We start from the raw sequence: 14,431 nt of genomic DNA, 5'->3' as shown, positions 1-14,431 counted from the left end.
AGACCTGTTCTTGGCATTGTCAGGGCCGTCCAGGTGCCGATGGTGGAAGAGGAATGCCAGGAGAACCTGGGGCAAAGGTCAGTAGCTCACACGTTTATATAGTCCGATCATGTATGTCAGTTCACACCTGAAACTTTTATATTTTAAAATCACATTTCTTGATATGAAAAAAATATCTCACATTCAAATAACAGTACTGAATAAGACTGGAAATGTGTGGTGAGGATAATATCTCACATTCAAATAACAGTACTGAATAAGACTAGAAATGTGTAGTGAGGATAATGATGATGATGATGGTGATGATGATGATGATGATGATGATGATCTTACAGGGGGATCGAGGATTTGATGGACTTCCAGGATTGCCAGGTGATAAAGGTCATAGGGTAAGATATACCATTCTGCTACTTTTTATACAGGATATTACAAGAATATTATGAAATATTTTAGACCTTATACACTTTAGGAAATAAGGAGAAAAAAGTTAATTTAACTATTTGTTAATCTATTTAGTAAATTATTAAATCTACTAGATACTTGAAGAAAGATAAGTAGAATTATACATGTGATATCAATATAAGTTCTTTAATTGTTTTTAGATGTTAAAATACTCATTTTATGCAAACAGGTTGAGGTGGAATCTTTTTCTACATCTATGTGGAAAATATAATTACAGAAGAACAAATGTGGAGATATAATTTTGACTCTAATTTTTCTATGATTACCTCAATTTCCCTCTTACATTTTACATTTGTAGAACTATACTTAAAAGAAGACATCTGTAGGCAATCTGTCATTAGTATAACAATATACTGGGCACTGTATTTTATTATACTAAATTAGATGGTTTCGAGAACTAGAGACACCAGAGGCTAAATTAAAAATCAAGGTAGGATAACCTTTAGGTAAATTGGAGAATAAAAAAAAAGTAAGAAAGAAAAAGAAAGAGAATCCTACAGATGTCTAATAAGCTACTTAATGTATGCTTACTACATGTCAAGAAAAATATGTAAGCTTCTTTTTTTTTAAAAATCGAAATTCTTTTAGTCTTCTAGAGTTGGCTGATTTAATATGAATTATTTTAGAATTGGAAAAAAATAAATTAAAATCACCATAGTATTTATGTTTAAAACAATCTTCAGCAAAATAGTTTTTAATGGTTTAGCTTGTGATAACTCGATGTCTGAAAATTATTTTAGGTATGTAATTTAAACTTTTTTGTTTTTAATTTAGGGAACATTTTCCTAATATATTAATATGTAGAGCTGGTTAGTGTGAAATTATGATTTATCTGTGAAATGTTCTGAAGAGAGAAAATAAAGCATGTTTTTCCTGCCAAATGTTCCGTTATATTTGGTAAGAAAGCTATAGAATAGACTTTCAAAATTCTACTTTATTTCACATTCTAACCGTATTTTATCTATTTGATAGGGTGAAAGAGGTCCCCAAGGTCCTCCCGGTCCTCCCGGTGAAGATGGAATGAGGGTACATTAAAGTTTATTTTTAAAATAAATATTTAAAATGAAAACATAGGAGAATATAATCGTGTTGAAACAATACATTCTTTAATTGCATTTCCCTCCCATTTATTTTGAAATGATAGGGAGAAGATGGAGAAATAGGACCCAGGGGTCTTCCAGGTGAAGCTGTAAGCAACTTTCTTTCTTTTTATTATTTGGAGGAATAGTTACTGATGTTACACATGTAAAGTCAATAATAAACTTAGATGACAACTGCTGTTTTACCTAAGCTAACCAGGTAATTGTTATATAAAAAAATTTTAAAGGACACATAGAGCTTTCTTGTTATAGAGGAAGTCTTTGACAATTGAGAAAAGAAATGTAAAATATAACATCTTGTCAGATAAGAAAACCTTTTCTAGTTTTTGTTGTTGTTTCTGAGTTTTGTTTCATTTTTTTTTTTTTTTACCTCGGCAATAACTCTAGAATCAATTTATGTTTTTAGGATAAATTAATCATATTACCAGAAGAAACAAAAAAATGGGGTGTTCAGTATGCCAGGTATAAAGATAAAATGTTCTAGATTATATTATTTTTCACTGAATTTTACAAATGAGAAAACTGAATTAGTAAGGTTTACCCAAAGCTAGTTAGTTAATCAAAGAGACTAGAAGCCTGCTTCCTAATTCTGGTCCTACTTTGCCACGTTATAGAGCCTGTCAACTCAAAGACATAAATAATAGCTCATGCGAATATGAGAAACAGTAAATTATTGTATTGACTTTTCTAAAGAAAGCAATGAAGGCAGGGCACACGAAGGAGGGGGGAAAGAAGAGGAAAAATCAATTAAGTTTAAACAAACATAATTTAAAAATAATCTTTTCTCAGGAAAATGGTTTTTAAATCTGCATACATAATTATCCGGCTGTTGGTTTCATTCCCTCAGTCAATATTCTCTCAAATGGAATTAACCAAAATGTAAAACAAATGAGAATCAGGACATAGTCTATCTGATTGAATAATAAGATTTAATAAGATTCAGTGTTGCTGTTCAAATCAGAAATGACACAAAAGTGGCATATTTAAAGTATTAAACTATCTATTTTTAAAATTTCCCGCGATTCATGTGTAAGTCTATAGACTCAAAGATACATGGTTTCTATACTATAGACTAATGGCTTTTGGGTCAGTATAAAGACTAGGTATTTGTGTGTTACATAAAATGGTATTTTAAACACCACTTTCAGTGGGTTAAGATATGATGTACAGATAACTTAACTTTAAACATTACATTAAAAGTTCTTCACAGGAAGAGGCATGTTTTGAGGGTGTTTCTTATTAGGACAAGCTTTTTTTTTTTCTTCTAGGGTCCACGAGGTTTGCTAGGACCGCGGGGAACTCCAGGACCTATAGGGCAGCCTGTAAGTATTGCTGAAACATCCAGGATTTTCTAGGGAAAGCTTGTTGCTGGATTCTTTAAAGGCTGGAGGTCGTGAAAGTTTTCTATAGACAGCCAAGTGTTTACTGCCTTGTTATATTCTAAGACCTCATGATGCTGCCTATCAATTTAACTGATCTCTTCCTTTGAGTTTACTTATTTTAATGTTTCATGTCAAATACCCAGCACAGTGGAAGATGCTGCTAGGTTGTCTCCAATATGGACATGGATAGTAGAGTATACATCTTGCTTTTTCCCTCATTTTCATTAAATCCTAAAATGACTTTTAGTCATCCCAGGCTAATGGGTGATAATCTATTATGAGGTTAGTCTTTTTGATTTTCTGTTTTAGCATCTAAACTTATAAACATATTTGTGTATGTGTATATATATATATATATACATACACACATGTGCATGTATATGTGTGTGTATAACATATATATATAAAAATAAAATTTTTTCTTTATTGAAGGGTATTGCAGGTATAGATGGCCCTCCAGGACCCAAAGGGAACATGGTATGTAGAAAATACTAATAAAATAACTCATTTCTCCAAACTTGTTGCTAAATGCAAAATAAAGATAATTCACATTTGCTAAGTAACTTAGCTCCTGCTAGCATTAATATTTTGCAAGATTTTCCAGATTTTCTATAGGGGAAACTAATGTGGGGACTACTTTTCAACTGAGAAGAAAAAAATTATTATTTGAAATAGCTTCATTAAAGACTCTTATATTTTCCTTTGGAAGGGCCCCCAGGGGGAGCCTGGACCTCCAGGTCAGCAAGGGAACCCAGGACCTCAGGTAAGTCTAAGCCACCACAGCTCCTTTGAGATAATGAGGTAAGGAGTTATCTTTTTATGAGAAAACTGACAGCCTCAAATTTTTCTATGTAGAGCTAAATAAGTTTGTGATGTGAAAGTAGGAAGGTAATTCTTTTTTAAAAAAAAATTTTTGAGCAAATGTCCAAAGGCCTCTTTCGTCTAAGAGAAAAATGAGTCATTCAATGTTCGTGGAAAGTCACGACGAACCGCCACGCCTGTGGGAGGGTTCTGAATGGGATCACATTACTAATACCTTTGACAAAGTGCAGCACTCCAAGTGTGACATTCTTAGCTATATTAATTTCAGAAAGGTACTAATCCGATTGCCAAAAGAGTAGCTGTGTAAAACTGCTCATAGTGTTCCGGAACTTTCTGAGGAATGCAGGGAATATATAAAGATTCCCATAACTCATTTCATGTGAAATAGAAAGCTAAAATTTACTGTTCTAAAAGCGTGTTCTTGTGATGTGATTCCTGACATGTGAAATAAATTCTTTTAATATAGGGTCTTCCTGGTCCACAAGGTCCGATTGGTCCTCCTGGTGAAAAAGTAAGTTACTCTGTTCTGGTACTATCTGGTGAACACGTTTGGGTTGTCAACCTTTGGCAGGTGTAAGGCCTGCTTTCTGTTTTTAATACGATATCTAGATGGCTCAGCATATAAGGAATTAATCTTAGGTTAAACTTTGAGAGTACAGTGTGAGAAGACATTCATACATTTCTGAACAGTAAATGATAAAATTTCTCATTTGGGTAGCTTCCAAATGTGACATTCTTAGCTATATTAATTTCAGAAAGGTACTAGTATGACTGAATGTTTTCTCTTTATTTTGGTTCTTTTCTTTCTCATTATTAAAAAAAAAATGTAATTAGGTTTGCTTTTTATAAAAGGTCTGAAGCAAGATCTGATTAAGGGAAAATTGCAAAGTTATCTTTGCCACCATTTCTTACATATAGATGACAAATGATGTTCTTGTTAATAATCCAATGTCTGGATCAAAAGAAGACTAAATCTTTAATTAAAGTGATGTCTTTATTTCCCTGATCTTCTCTGCCAAATTCTCTAAGTAATATTTCCTGTCCCCTGTAGTAAATCACAATGTTAGCTGGTTCTTTCTAATACCTTTTTTTCCTTATTTATGTTGATTTCTGTGAACATATAATTTAAAAAATTCACAACTTTAATGGGAGTGTAATTTCATATCATAAAAATTTATTTAAGTGTACAAGTCAATGATTTTTAGTCTATTTACAGAGTTGTGCCACGATCAGATTTTAAGCATATTTATAGCGCCCCAGAAAGAAACCCCATGCCAAGTTTGCATTTATTTCCTCATTTATTTCCGCCATGGACCTAGGCAACCCCTAGTCTGTTTTCTGTCTCTATAGATTTGCCTTTCTGAACATTTCATGTCAGTGAAATATATGAATGAATTTAATACATGAATGCATATAATACGTGACCTTCGTGTCTGGCTTCTTTCATTTAGATTAACGTTTTCCAGTTTATCCGTGTTGTAGCATATGTCAGTACTTTGTTCCTTTTTATTGCCAAAATGTATTCCATTGGTTGAATATGCATTTTGATTACTTATTTAGTAGTTGATGGACCTATGAGTTGTTTACATATTTTAGGTATATGAGTAGTGCTGCTATGAATATTTGCGTAAAAGTCTTTGAGTAGACGTGTTTTCATTTCTTTCTGGTAAATACATAGAAGTGGAATTGCTAGGTGATATGGTAAATTTATGTTTAACATTTAAGAAGCTTCCAAACCGTCTTCCAAAATGGTTGTGCTGTATTTTCTTCCTATCGACAATGTATGAGGATCCTAGTTTCTCCAGATCCTCGCCAATACTTGTTATTGTTTCCTTTTCTGCTTCTGGTCACTTTTGTTGGTGTTAAATGGTATCTCTTTGCGATATTAATTGGTATTCCCTTAATCACCAGTAATGTTGCACATCTTTTCTTGTGCTTATTTGCCATTTTCTATATTTTCTTTTTTCTATATCTTTCTAAAATATATATTCAAGTCATTTGGTAATATTCTAATTGCTATTTATCCTATTATTAAGTTGTAAGAAATAACATACCAAACTTAAAATACTTTTTTTCTGTGCATGTTCTCTATATGAGTGCTATTGGAAAATGGCTTATGAATTTAAGATGTTAAGTCTCATAGGTGATTTTAAATCTTTATTTTAGAGCAGAGATTTTAATCTGGGCTGCTCATACTTTAAATTAGCTCATCATAACCATACTATATTCATAATAAATTACACTCTCTAGTGCATGTGCTTATTAAATTTTCTACCATAATTTTATCATCTATGCATTGGATTCTGAAGAAGAATTTCTCTTAAGGAAAATTGATATATCTGAATTCCCTTTCTTTAGCCAAAGGTAAAATATGGGATCAGGTTCACTGCATTCCTTGTGGTAAAAAGAAAGCTATTTTAAGCACAAGCCACTTCTTTCTCTGTTCTGAACATATCCAGCTTGCTGGTTCAAAGATAGTGTTTTTTCATTGAAAAGAGAAAGGGAAATATGTATTATTTTTATCACGTATATGGTATATACTTTACATGGCATCTATACTGCTTTTATTTTCTTTATGATAAACTTATTATGATCTATTTATTTTGGCTCAAAGCCTTTCTCCCAGACTTGGTGAATAAGGTTTACAATTTGATCATGGTATAATGTACTAATTAAATATAATTTAACTAATGTTACATATTTTTAATTACCAATAATTTATATATTTTGTACTAAGGTATTACAGGCTCCATTTTTATTATATTTGTGATAAAATATTTTATACAGTTTAAGTTAGTTAACTAAAATGGATAACTATAGTGTTTCTCTGACATTTTGATACCAAATATGCTGAATACTTCCTGTGATTTAATTTATTATTTCAGAATTTATATACCTCATATATTAATTGCTTTACAAAAAACAAATGGTGTTGTATAACTCTATAAGCTAAGTATAAAATAGCAAGACACAAAATAAATTTTAGTTAAAGGTAAGGACTTTAAAGACATGGATATATCTGGATTCATTCATATTTCAACTTTGTCACATATTAATGGTTAATGTACCCAAAATCTTATATGATAATATTTCATGGAATTGTTTGAGACTTAAAATATTAAAATGAAATATATATACATATGATCCATTTTAATATATATATTGCTTAACATAGTACATAAAAATGATAAATGTTAGCGTTACAAAAGCAGAAAAAATATTCATGAATCTTCCATTCTAAGAAAGATGGAAAGATTTTAATTGATTTAAAAAAGTATCTTATAGTACAAGGGTTTTAATATTTCAGTCTACCCTTAAATATGTAGCAACAACAAAATATTCATGTAGTATTGCCCACAAGGTCAATGTGGTAGAAATATTACATCTGCTGATAGTTAATGAAACAATTCTGCATTAGTACTCTACATTTTGTTTTTAAGAAATAAAACCAGTCTTGATAGCAAAAGATAATTTAAGTAACGGTTAAAATTTAGTGTTTTAGTGCCATTAAATATTTAGCGTTTTATAATAATTATTACATAATGTTAGATTACTTGACTAAATATGACTTTGCAGAGTGGTGAAGGGAATTGAAACTTTTAAATCTTTTCAATGAGATGCAGTTAACCTCAGTTATAAAATCTAAATGGTTCAAGTTAAAGGTTATCTTCATTTTTTGTTGTTGTTCCATAATGATTTAAGTAAATCTTTCCTGTAAAACTCTGTACTATCAGTCTACAGAAAATAATGGTTTTTCTAAACACTCATTGAGAGTGGAAAAATCTTAACCTATGCCCACAATCTAGGATTGCTGCTGTATCTTTACACTTTTAATTGTTTTTAAATCCTGGTTAATAACGTGATCAATAAACAATAATAGCCTGAGCTCTGGGGACTTGATGAAGTTATTATTTTCAGAAGAATGACAATTTTTTGCCCAAGTAAGGCTCTACTTATGTTATAATCATTCTCACCATGTTCCAACCTCAGCATTGGTCAAGTGAAATGAGATTGGAAGCCCTCTGTGGTTAAAAAGCGATTAGAATCATCTGTTGAATAGTACTTGGTTACCGTTTGTTATCTACATTTTGGTGACTATCATTTTACATTAAAATATTAGTTTTATTTTTCTTCATGTCCCATGAATAACTGTCACACAATAACATATTTCTTAAAATGTTTTAATAAATATTGATGTTTTATTAATGTTACTATGTAATTATTTGAATTGGCACTTAGTATCGTTGATGGATGTATTCAATGTTTACTTCTTCTGTGATATAAATCACTGTATTTCTGAACTATATTATTTTCCTTTTTATTCTCTAAAACCTAGTTTTCTGTGGTATGCAAAACTAATTTGTTACTTTAAAAAGACACATTTAGATATTTTGAATATTAGCCAATTATTGGAGGCGTTGTTTGCAAATTACTTTTCCCATTCGGTTTGTTGTCTCTTTCTTGTTGATAGTTTCTTTTACTGTACAGAAGCTTTTTCGTTTGATATAGTCCCATTCATTTATTTTTGCTTTTACTTCCCTTGCCTTTGAGGTCAAATTTATAAAATTCTCTCTAAATCCAAGGTCCAGGAGTTTAGTACCTAATATTTTCTTCTATGTTATTTATTGTTTCAGATCTTATATTTAAGTCTTTGATTTATTTTGAGTTAATTTCGGTATATGGTGACAGATAGCAGTCTAGTTTCATTCTTTTGCATGTGGCTTTCCAATTTTCCCAGCATTATTAAAGAGGCTTTCTTATCTCTAAGTATATTTTTGTCACCTTTGTTGAAAATTACATTTATATCTGGCTCTCCATTCTGTTCCGTTGGTCTCTGTGTCTATTTTTCTGCCCATACCATGCTGTTTTGATTATTATCTCTTTGTAGAATAATTTGAAGTGAGGCAACATGATACCTCCAGCCTTATTCTTTTTTTCTCAGTATTGCTTTGGGTATTCAGGGTCTTTTATGATTCCATACAAATATGATGAATTTTGTTCTATCCCAATAAATTCAATAAAAAAGAGAGAGAGACACATTTAGGGCTATTATGCAGGCAAAAAATTAACATGTTTTTGACATATGTTAAATTTGGCTTTTCTTTGTGTTTCTATGTCATTTCTTCTACATGATACATTTAAAAGTATTTAAATATTTGTGGCTTATATATAAAAAACAGTGTCTCAAGTTAAGAATTTTATTAGCAGTATGTTCATACATACAAAGTCAGATTTTTTATTATTTTTATTTTTTCAACTAAAATTTTCTCTTCCTCTATTTGGTTAGGGACCACAAGGAAAACCAGGGCTTGCTGGACTTCCTGGTGCTGATGGGCCTCCTGTAAGTAATAGTTACCTAGTCATTAAAATTTCTGTGTGTTTTCTTCAAATATAGATTTTACATGTATTTAAGAAAGTGATTTTACGAATTCAGTAATAAAAGCAAATTAAGCCAGTAATTAAACATTGAACTCTCTAAAATACCATTTTCTCATGTTGCTTCCATAATTGCAATATCTTTAACGAGCTCACAGTGGTCTTTGGATAAACTCATTCCGGCACTCTGGACCAGAATCTCATGTTTTCCCACCACTCGCTTTTTTCTCAGCATGCTCTAAACTTATCCATTGTTATACCTTTCTTTATGTACTTTTCTTTTCATGGAAAGTACTTTTCCATCCTCTTGTCCTTTCAAAGCACATGTTTCTTGAGAGTCCAGGTGAAAATTCTTACAATTGGTATATTTTCTCAGCCATCTTCCATGAAAACCTCTAAGCCTTCAGGGATTACCTCCTTTCCTAGAAATATAATAATGTTAATTATAGTCTATTGCACAGTAATCAATAAGGTAATTATGTAATCTCCAGTTATTATTTTAAAAAATTGTTATTCATGCTTCTTTTTTGTCTTCAAACTACTTACTCAGAGCTAGGATACAGAGTTTTTTATTCTGCCTCTACTTGTTTTTATTCAGCATTAATTGTGATAGAGCTACATATTTTTATTTATTGAATCCCAAGAAGTTGATTATTAACACTATGATCTTGCTATATTTTCAAATGTCCCATCCACGTGCCTTAGCTCCCTTTTGAAGATACATGCATGATTATTTGATCAATATGCCAAATAGAAGTCAGATTGAAATATTTTATGTAAAACTGAAACTGAAGTTGAATTATTGATGAATATTAGTATGTATTTATGTGCTTTTCCTAAGCTCTCTCAAATATATTGTGTAATTGATAAAACTTACATCTATTCAATATTAGCTCATTGTGTTTCCTTCTAAATGCTACAGTTTCCAGTGTTATTTAAAGCTATGTACACTGATGCAAAGTATTCAATTTGTTTTGAAATATAAGGAGTAAGATCTCAATATTTTGAAAAAAAAGAGAACAATTTAATAGCATTATAAACTGCTATTAATATTCCATCTTACTGGCATATATTTTTACTAAATATAGGGTCATCCTGGAAAAGAAGGCCAGTCTGGAGATAAGGGTGCTCTGGTATGTTACAAAGTATCCATTTAAATGTTCTGTCACCTATATCTTAGAGAAAATGCCTTACTTTGATCATCTCTATGATGCAAATATTCTTCTACGATCATTTAGGGATATGAATATAAGAAAATAAATGCCAGAAAATAATTCATCTCTACCTGTAGATATGTTTTTACTTTCAAAAGAATTTTTGCAAACATTTAAATGTAAATCATGTCCCTAGAATTATTTTTTGTTTTGGATATAATAAGCAAACATGTCTTAGAAAACTTTTAATTTGATATTTGCAATTTTATAAATTAGACTGCATTTTCTGTTTCTTAAATATACTCTTATGATCAGAAATAAATCTACATTATGCATATGTAATATAAATGGAATAAATGGCCATAAATTATAATAAAGTGCACAAGAACTTCCGAATATCATTAAACCATTTATGTCACTTGAATTTTATCTTTACTTATTACTTTCTGGTAACCTTTAAATAAGAGTAGTTTGAATTGTAAGAGCAACATTTATCAAAATATCTAAATAAAATTTATTCAGTGTTAATTCTCTATTGGATTACCATAGTAAGGAAAGGGTAGGATCATTTTTATTTAGAATTACTAGTTTTGGATTCTTATTAAAATAGCAAAACTGCAGAAATTGTATATTACATATGCCATATTGTTTCTTTTAGTTAGACTAGTGATATGAAACCACTGTGAAAATATATAATTTAATTCATATTCTAGTAGCATGTGAATGCTACAAATATATACCAGTTTTTGGTTACAAATTATTGATCTTGGTTAATCTGTCAATGCCTATTGTAGACATCAAGGACATTGGAATTTTTCGGGTTTAGAAAAAATGTCAAATTTAGTTATTATTTATATGATTATATATTATTTTATATATACATAATATTTATCTTATTTTTAGCTTGAATAGATGGTATTAGTTTGGAGTAGGTAGGACTAGTCACACAGTTTGTTCATTATATATGACTTTAGAAAAAAAGATAAGCTACCCAAGAAATCTTTACCAATAGTATAAAAATAACACATTCTTGTAGATTAGTTGGCAAAATCATAGAACATGACTGAGTAGCACTTGCAGTGTATAGTATATTTACATTACAATGGGTCTGTTGCAGGGTCCTCCTGGTCCACAGGGTCCTATTGGCTATCCTGGTCCCAGAGGAGTAAAGGTAAATGTTATTTTTTTCCACATTATTTAATCTCAATGTAAAATATTATAGTCATTTAATCTTTCTAATTTATTCCATAGGGAGCAGATGGTGTCAGAGGTCTCAAGGGTTCTAAAGGTGAAAAGGTAAAATATAATTTATTTAGGTAACTTTAATTACTACATATATCTGTTATATCAAAAATTTAAATTCATTTAACAGACATTTCATTTCCCAAATATATTAAGCGATTACTTATATACCAGACAATGTAAATCTAATTTTGTACTCTGTATCTTGCACATTTCTTTAAAAATATATTTTTATATTCTGGAGTGAGGACTAAATTATAGAACAGAAGCAAGATTTGTCATAAACAGAATTAATCCTTCATTCCTTTTTTTCTTACATGTTTTTAACTTTTGTAAATCATAGGGTTGGCAATTAAGAAAATAGATTTGCTGCAAGGGTTGTTCAATATCCAGTTATATGCATAGCAGAGAAGTGTTTATTCCCTTCTTTTTCTCTACTAAAATCTCCCAAGCTCATAAATTGAAATGCAGTGCAAAATATGAAAGTTAGAAGCACCATATATCAATTAGGGGAAGAAGTCTTTATATGTGATACTGCATGCAAAGCAAAAGTGTTAAGAAAGAAAGATTAAAACCAGGCAGAGGTGGATGAAAGAATGTGAATTCTTTTATAAAACATTTCTAGTTTTATTGCCGTTGGACAAAAAGCTTAATATTGAAATTTTTTTTCATGTAAATGTTTAATGTAAGTATAGAATCCCCAAATCCTTCAACATTTACATTGAAATCAAATGGTATTTCTCAGAATCAGTTTTGGATTAATTCTTAATACTGCGTTTAAAAAAATAAAGTTTTGTATGAAATATTGGTAGATTTGTTAAGAAGTATGCAGAATATCAATTTTGATTTCAAAGATAACTCTTTGTTTCCTTAGTCATAATGTTATCAAAAGCACTTTGAGTGGATTTGATATTGATAAGGAATATTGACAAGAAGGGATGGGCTTATTATATCCATGATAATTTATTTTTCAGAAAAAAATTAAAAAGTTAACATACTGAGGCATTGTCAAGGTATGAACTATATTGTCAGTTATACTGTATGAGAAGTGTCATGCATTTTAAATTAACTCAACTACTTGGATTTGAATCCCAATTCGTCTTGATTATCACAGATGAACTACAGGGTATAGTGTCTTATTGAGATGGCAGTAGAACACAGTGATGGTTCAACAGTGTTGAACTTGTAATTATTTGCATGTAGCATGTGGAAAAAAATATTGTCTCCATTTAGAATTTTTCTTGTTAAGATATTTAAGTGTCAATCAAATTTTTTTCTCTGAAAACAGAAAGAAATGTGTGTGTCTTTGCCTGCTAAGTACTTTTAGGGAAGGCAGTATTTAAAGGAAAGGCATTTAATTGGGGTGAGGAAGTTGTGAACTTATTGGAAAGAGAGGTAGTTGCAAAATGACAGGTGTAAATAAAATTATTGATATGTGTGAGGAGAAACTCACATAGGAAAAAATAAATACATATTGTTTATATGTAGGAAAACAATTTAAGATTTTTGGTTATGTCGAATGGTACATGGTCTCAAAAGTAACGAGCAGACACATAGCGAAAGAATAAATATTTTAAATTGGGAGTTAAAAGTTCTGAGTTCTGATTCTAGTTATACTAACTAGACGTTTAAATTTAGATCATTTACTTTCCCAGACTTTAAATCTGTAAAACTAGGACATTGTCCTAAAAAAATTTCTAAGATATTTTTCAGCTATACTTTTTATTCCATACCATATATTAATCTACTAGTGTATTACTTATCTAGATTTTGAGAAATTTTATATAAATTTCAATTCTTCCTATTTTTAAATTCTGTAAAGAATCATTAAATTCTAATGAATTTTAACGTATATTATTTATTTGTTTTTTTCCAAATATGTATTATAATCAACCATTTATCTCATAAGAGATGAAGGTGAAAGTTGAAACGATTTTCTTTTTACATATAACAACATTAATTGCTAACCAAAGGTGAAATTACAAGTTAGTACCCTAAGATTAAAATTCTCTATTGTTTAGACTCAGATTTTTTTCCTTAGACTTTGAGTAACATAGCCCAATAAACCAAGTGGCAGAGGTGAATTCCATTTTTACACATATTCTAAAACTGTTTGTTTGCTTTGTTTTAAGATTAATTCTGATCTGATAATTTAAGACTGGGAAGCTTAGAATTTGATAATGTCATTTTTTTAAAGTCATTTATTATAAGGATATACCTAATAATTTAAGAGTCATCTAATTTATTTCTTTATTTGTGAATGTCTTAAAAACAAAGGTGAATAGCAAATAGCATCTATTTCCCTATGTTTCCTCTTAAACAAAACTCTGCCTAAAAAGAGTCCTAAAAACTGTTACTGATTTTTAGACATAGAGTGTAGTATTTTTTAAACTAAACTTGGCAACTGTGTAATTACCTTTCCCTCTAGGGAGAAGGTAATGAAGACAATAGTCAATAGGAAGTTAAGTGGTCATTTTCAGCTTTTAAGACTCTGCTATTGCCCAATTGCATTCAGTGCAAACAGAATCTTACTTCCACAAGGCTATTTTTATGGCCAGAATGTTTTTGTCTTAAAGGAAATTTCTACACCAGTCAGAATTCTTAGGTTTAGGTAGGATACCAGATTGGATCCCTTTTCCAGGGTTAGGTCGTGTATACCCATAATTACCTGATACATTCTGAAACAGGAGGGTGTGGAAGTATATGTGCCAATCTTTCTAGTTCTGTTCTCACAGACTCAGCCTGAAATGTCCTTTTCTCAAGCTCTGCAAGTCGTATCCATTAGACAGAGAAAATTCAATGGACATATTTGTAAAATAATTCCTAATTTTAAAAATTATTTTATTTAAAAATTATTGTATTTTATTAATTTTAAAAAGTATTTTATTTTATC

The 14,431-nt window shown here is 30.3% G+C and overlaps 1 protein-coding gene across 2 annotated transcripts in view; it reads left to right on the top strand.

The window, feature by feature from the left end:
• The window catches only part of COL11A1 (collagen type XI alpha 1 chain), a 170,811-nt gene that overhangs the window by 68,394 nt on the left and 87,986 nt on the right, over nt 1-14,431 (top strand). For both annotated transcript variants that reach the window (XM_015595416.2, XM_006919572.3), the window contains 12 exons: nt 24-77; nt 336-389; nt 1,435-1,488; nt 1,607-1,651; nt 2,831-2,884; nt 3,377-3,421; nt 3,654-3,707; nt 4,233-4,277; nt 9,054-9,107; nt 10,231-10,275; nt 11,414-11,467; nt 11,548-11,592. In XM_015595416.2, the coding sequence (XP_015450902.1) occupies nt 24-77; nt 336-389; nt 1,435-1,488; nt 1,607-1,651; nt 2,831-2,884; nt 3,377-3,421; nt 3,654-3,707; nt 4,233-4,277; nt 9,054-9,107; nt 10,231-10,275; nt 11,414-11,467; nt 11,548-11,592 (603 nt within the window). The remainder of the gene's footprint in view (nt 1-23; nt 78-335; nt 390-1,434; nt 1,489-1,606; nt 1,652-2,830; nt 2,885-3,376; nt 3,422-3,653; nt 3,708-4,232; nt 4,278-9,053; nt 9,108-10,230; nt 10,276-11,413; nt 11,468-11,547; nt 11,593-14,431) is intronic.

This window comes from Pteropus alecto, unplaced genomic scaffold, assembly GCF_000325575.1.
Source record: "Pteropus alecto unplaced genomic scaffold, ASM32557v1 scaffold106, whole genome shotgun sequence".
Lineage (NCBI taxonomy): Eukaryota > Metazoa > Chordata > Mammalia > Chiroptera > Pteropodidae > Pteropus > Pteropus alecto.
This window is presented reverse-complemented; position numbering and strand designations above follow the sequence as displayed.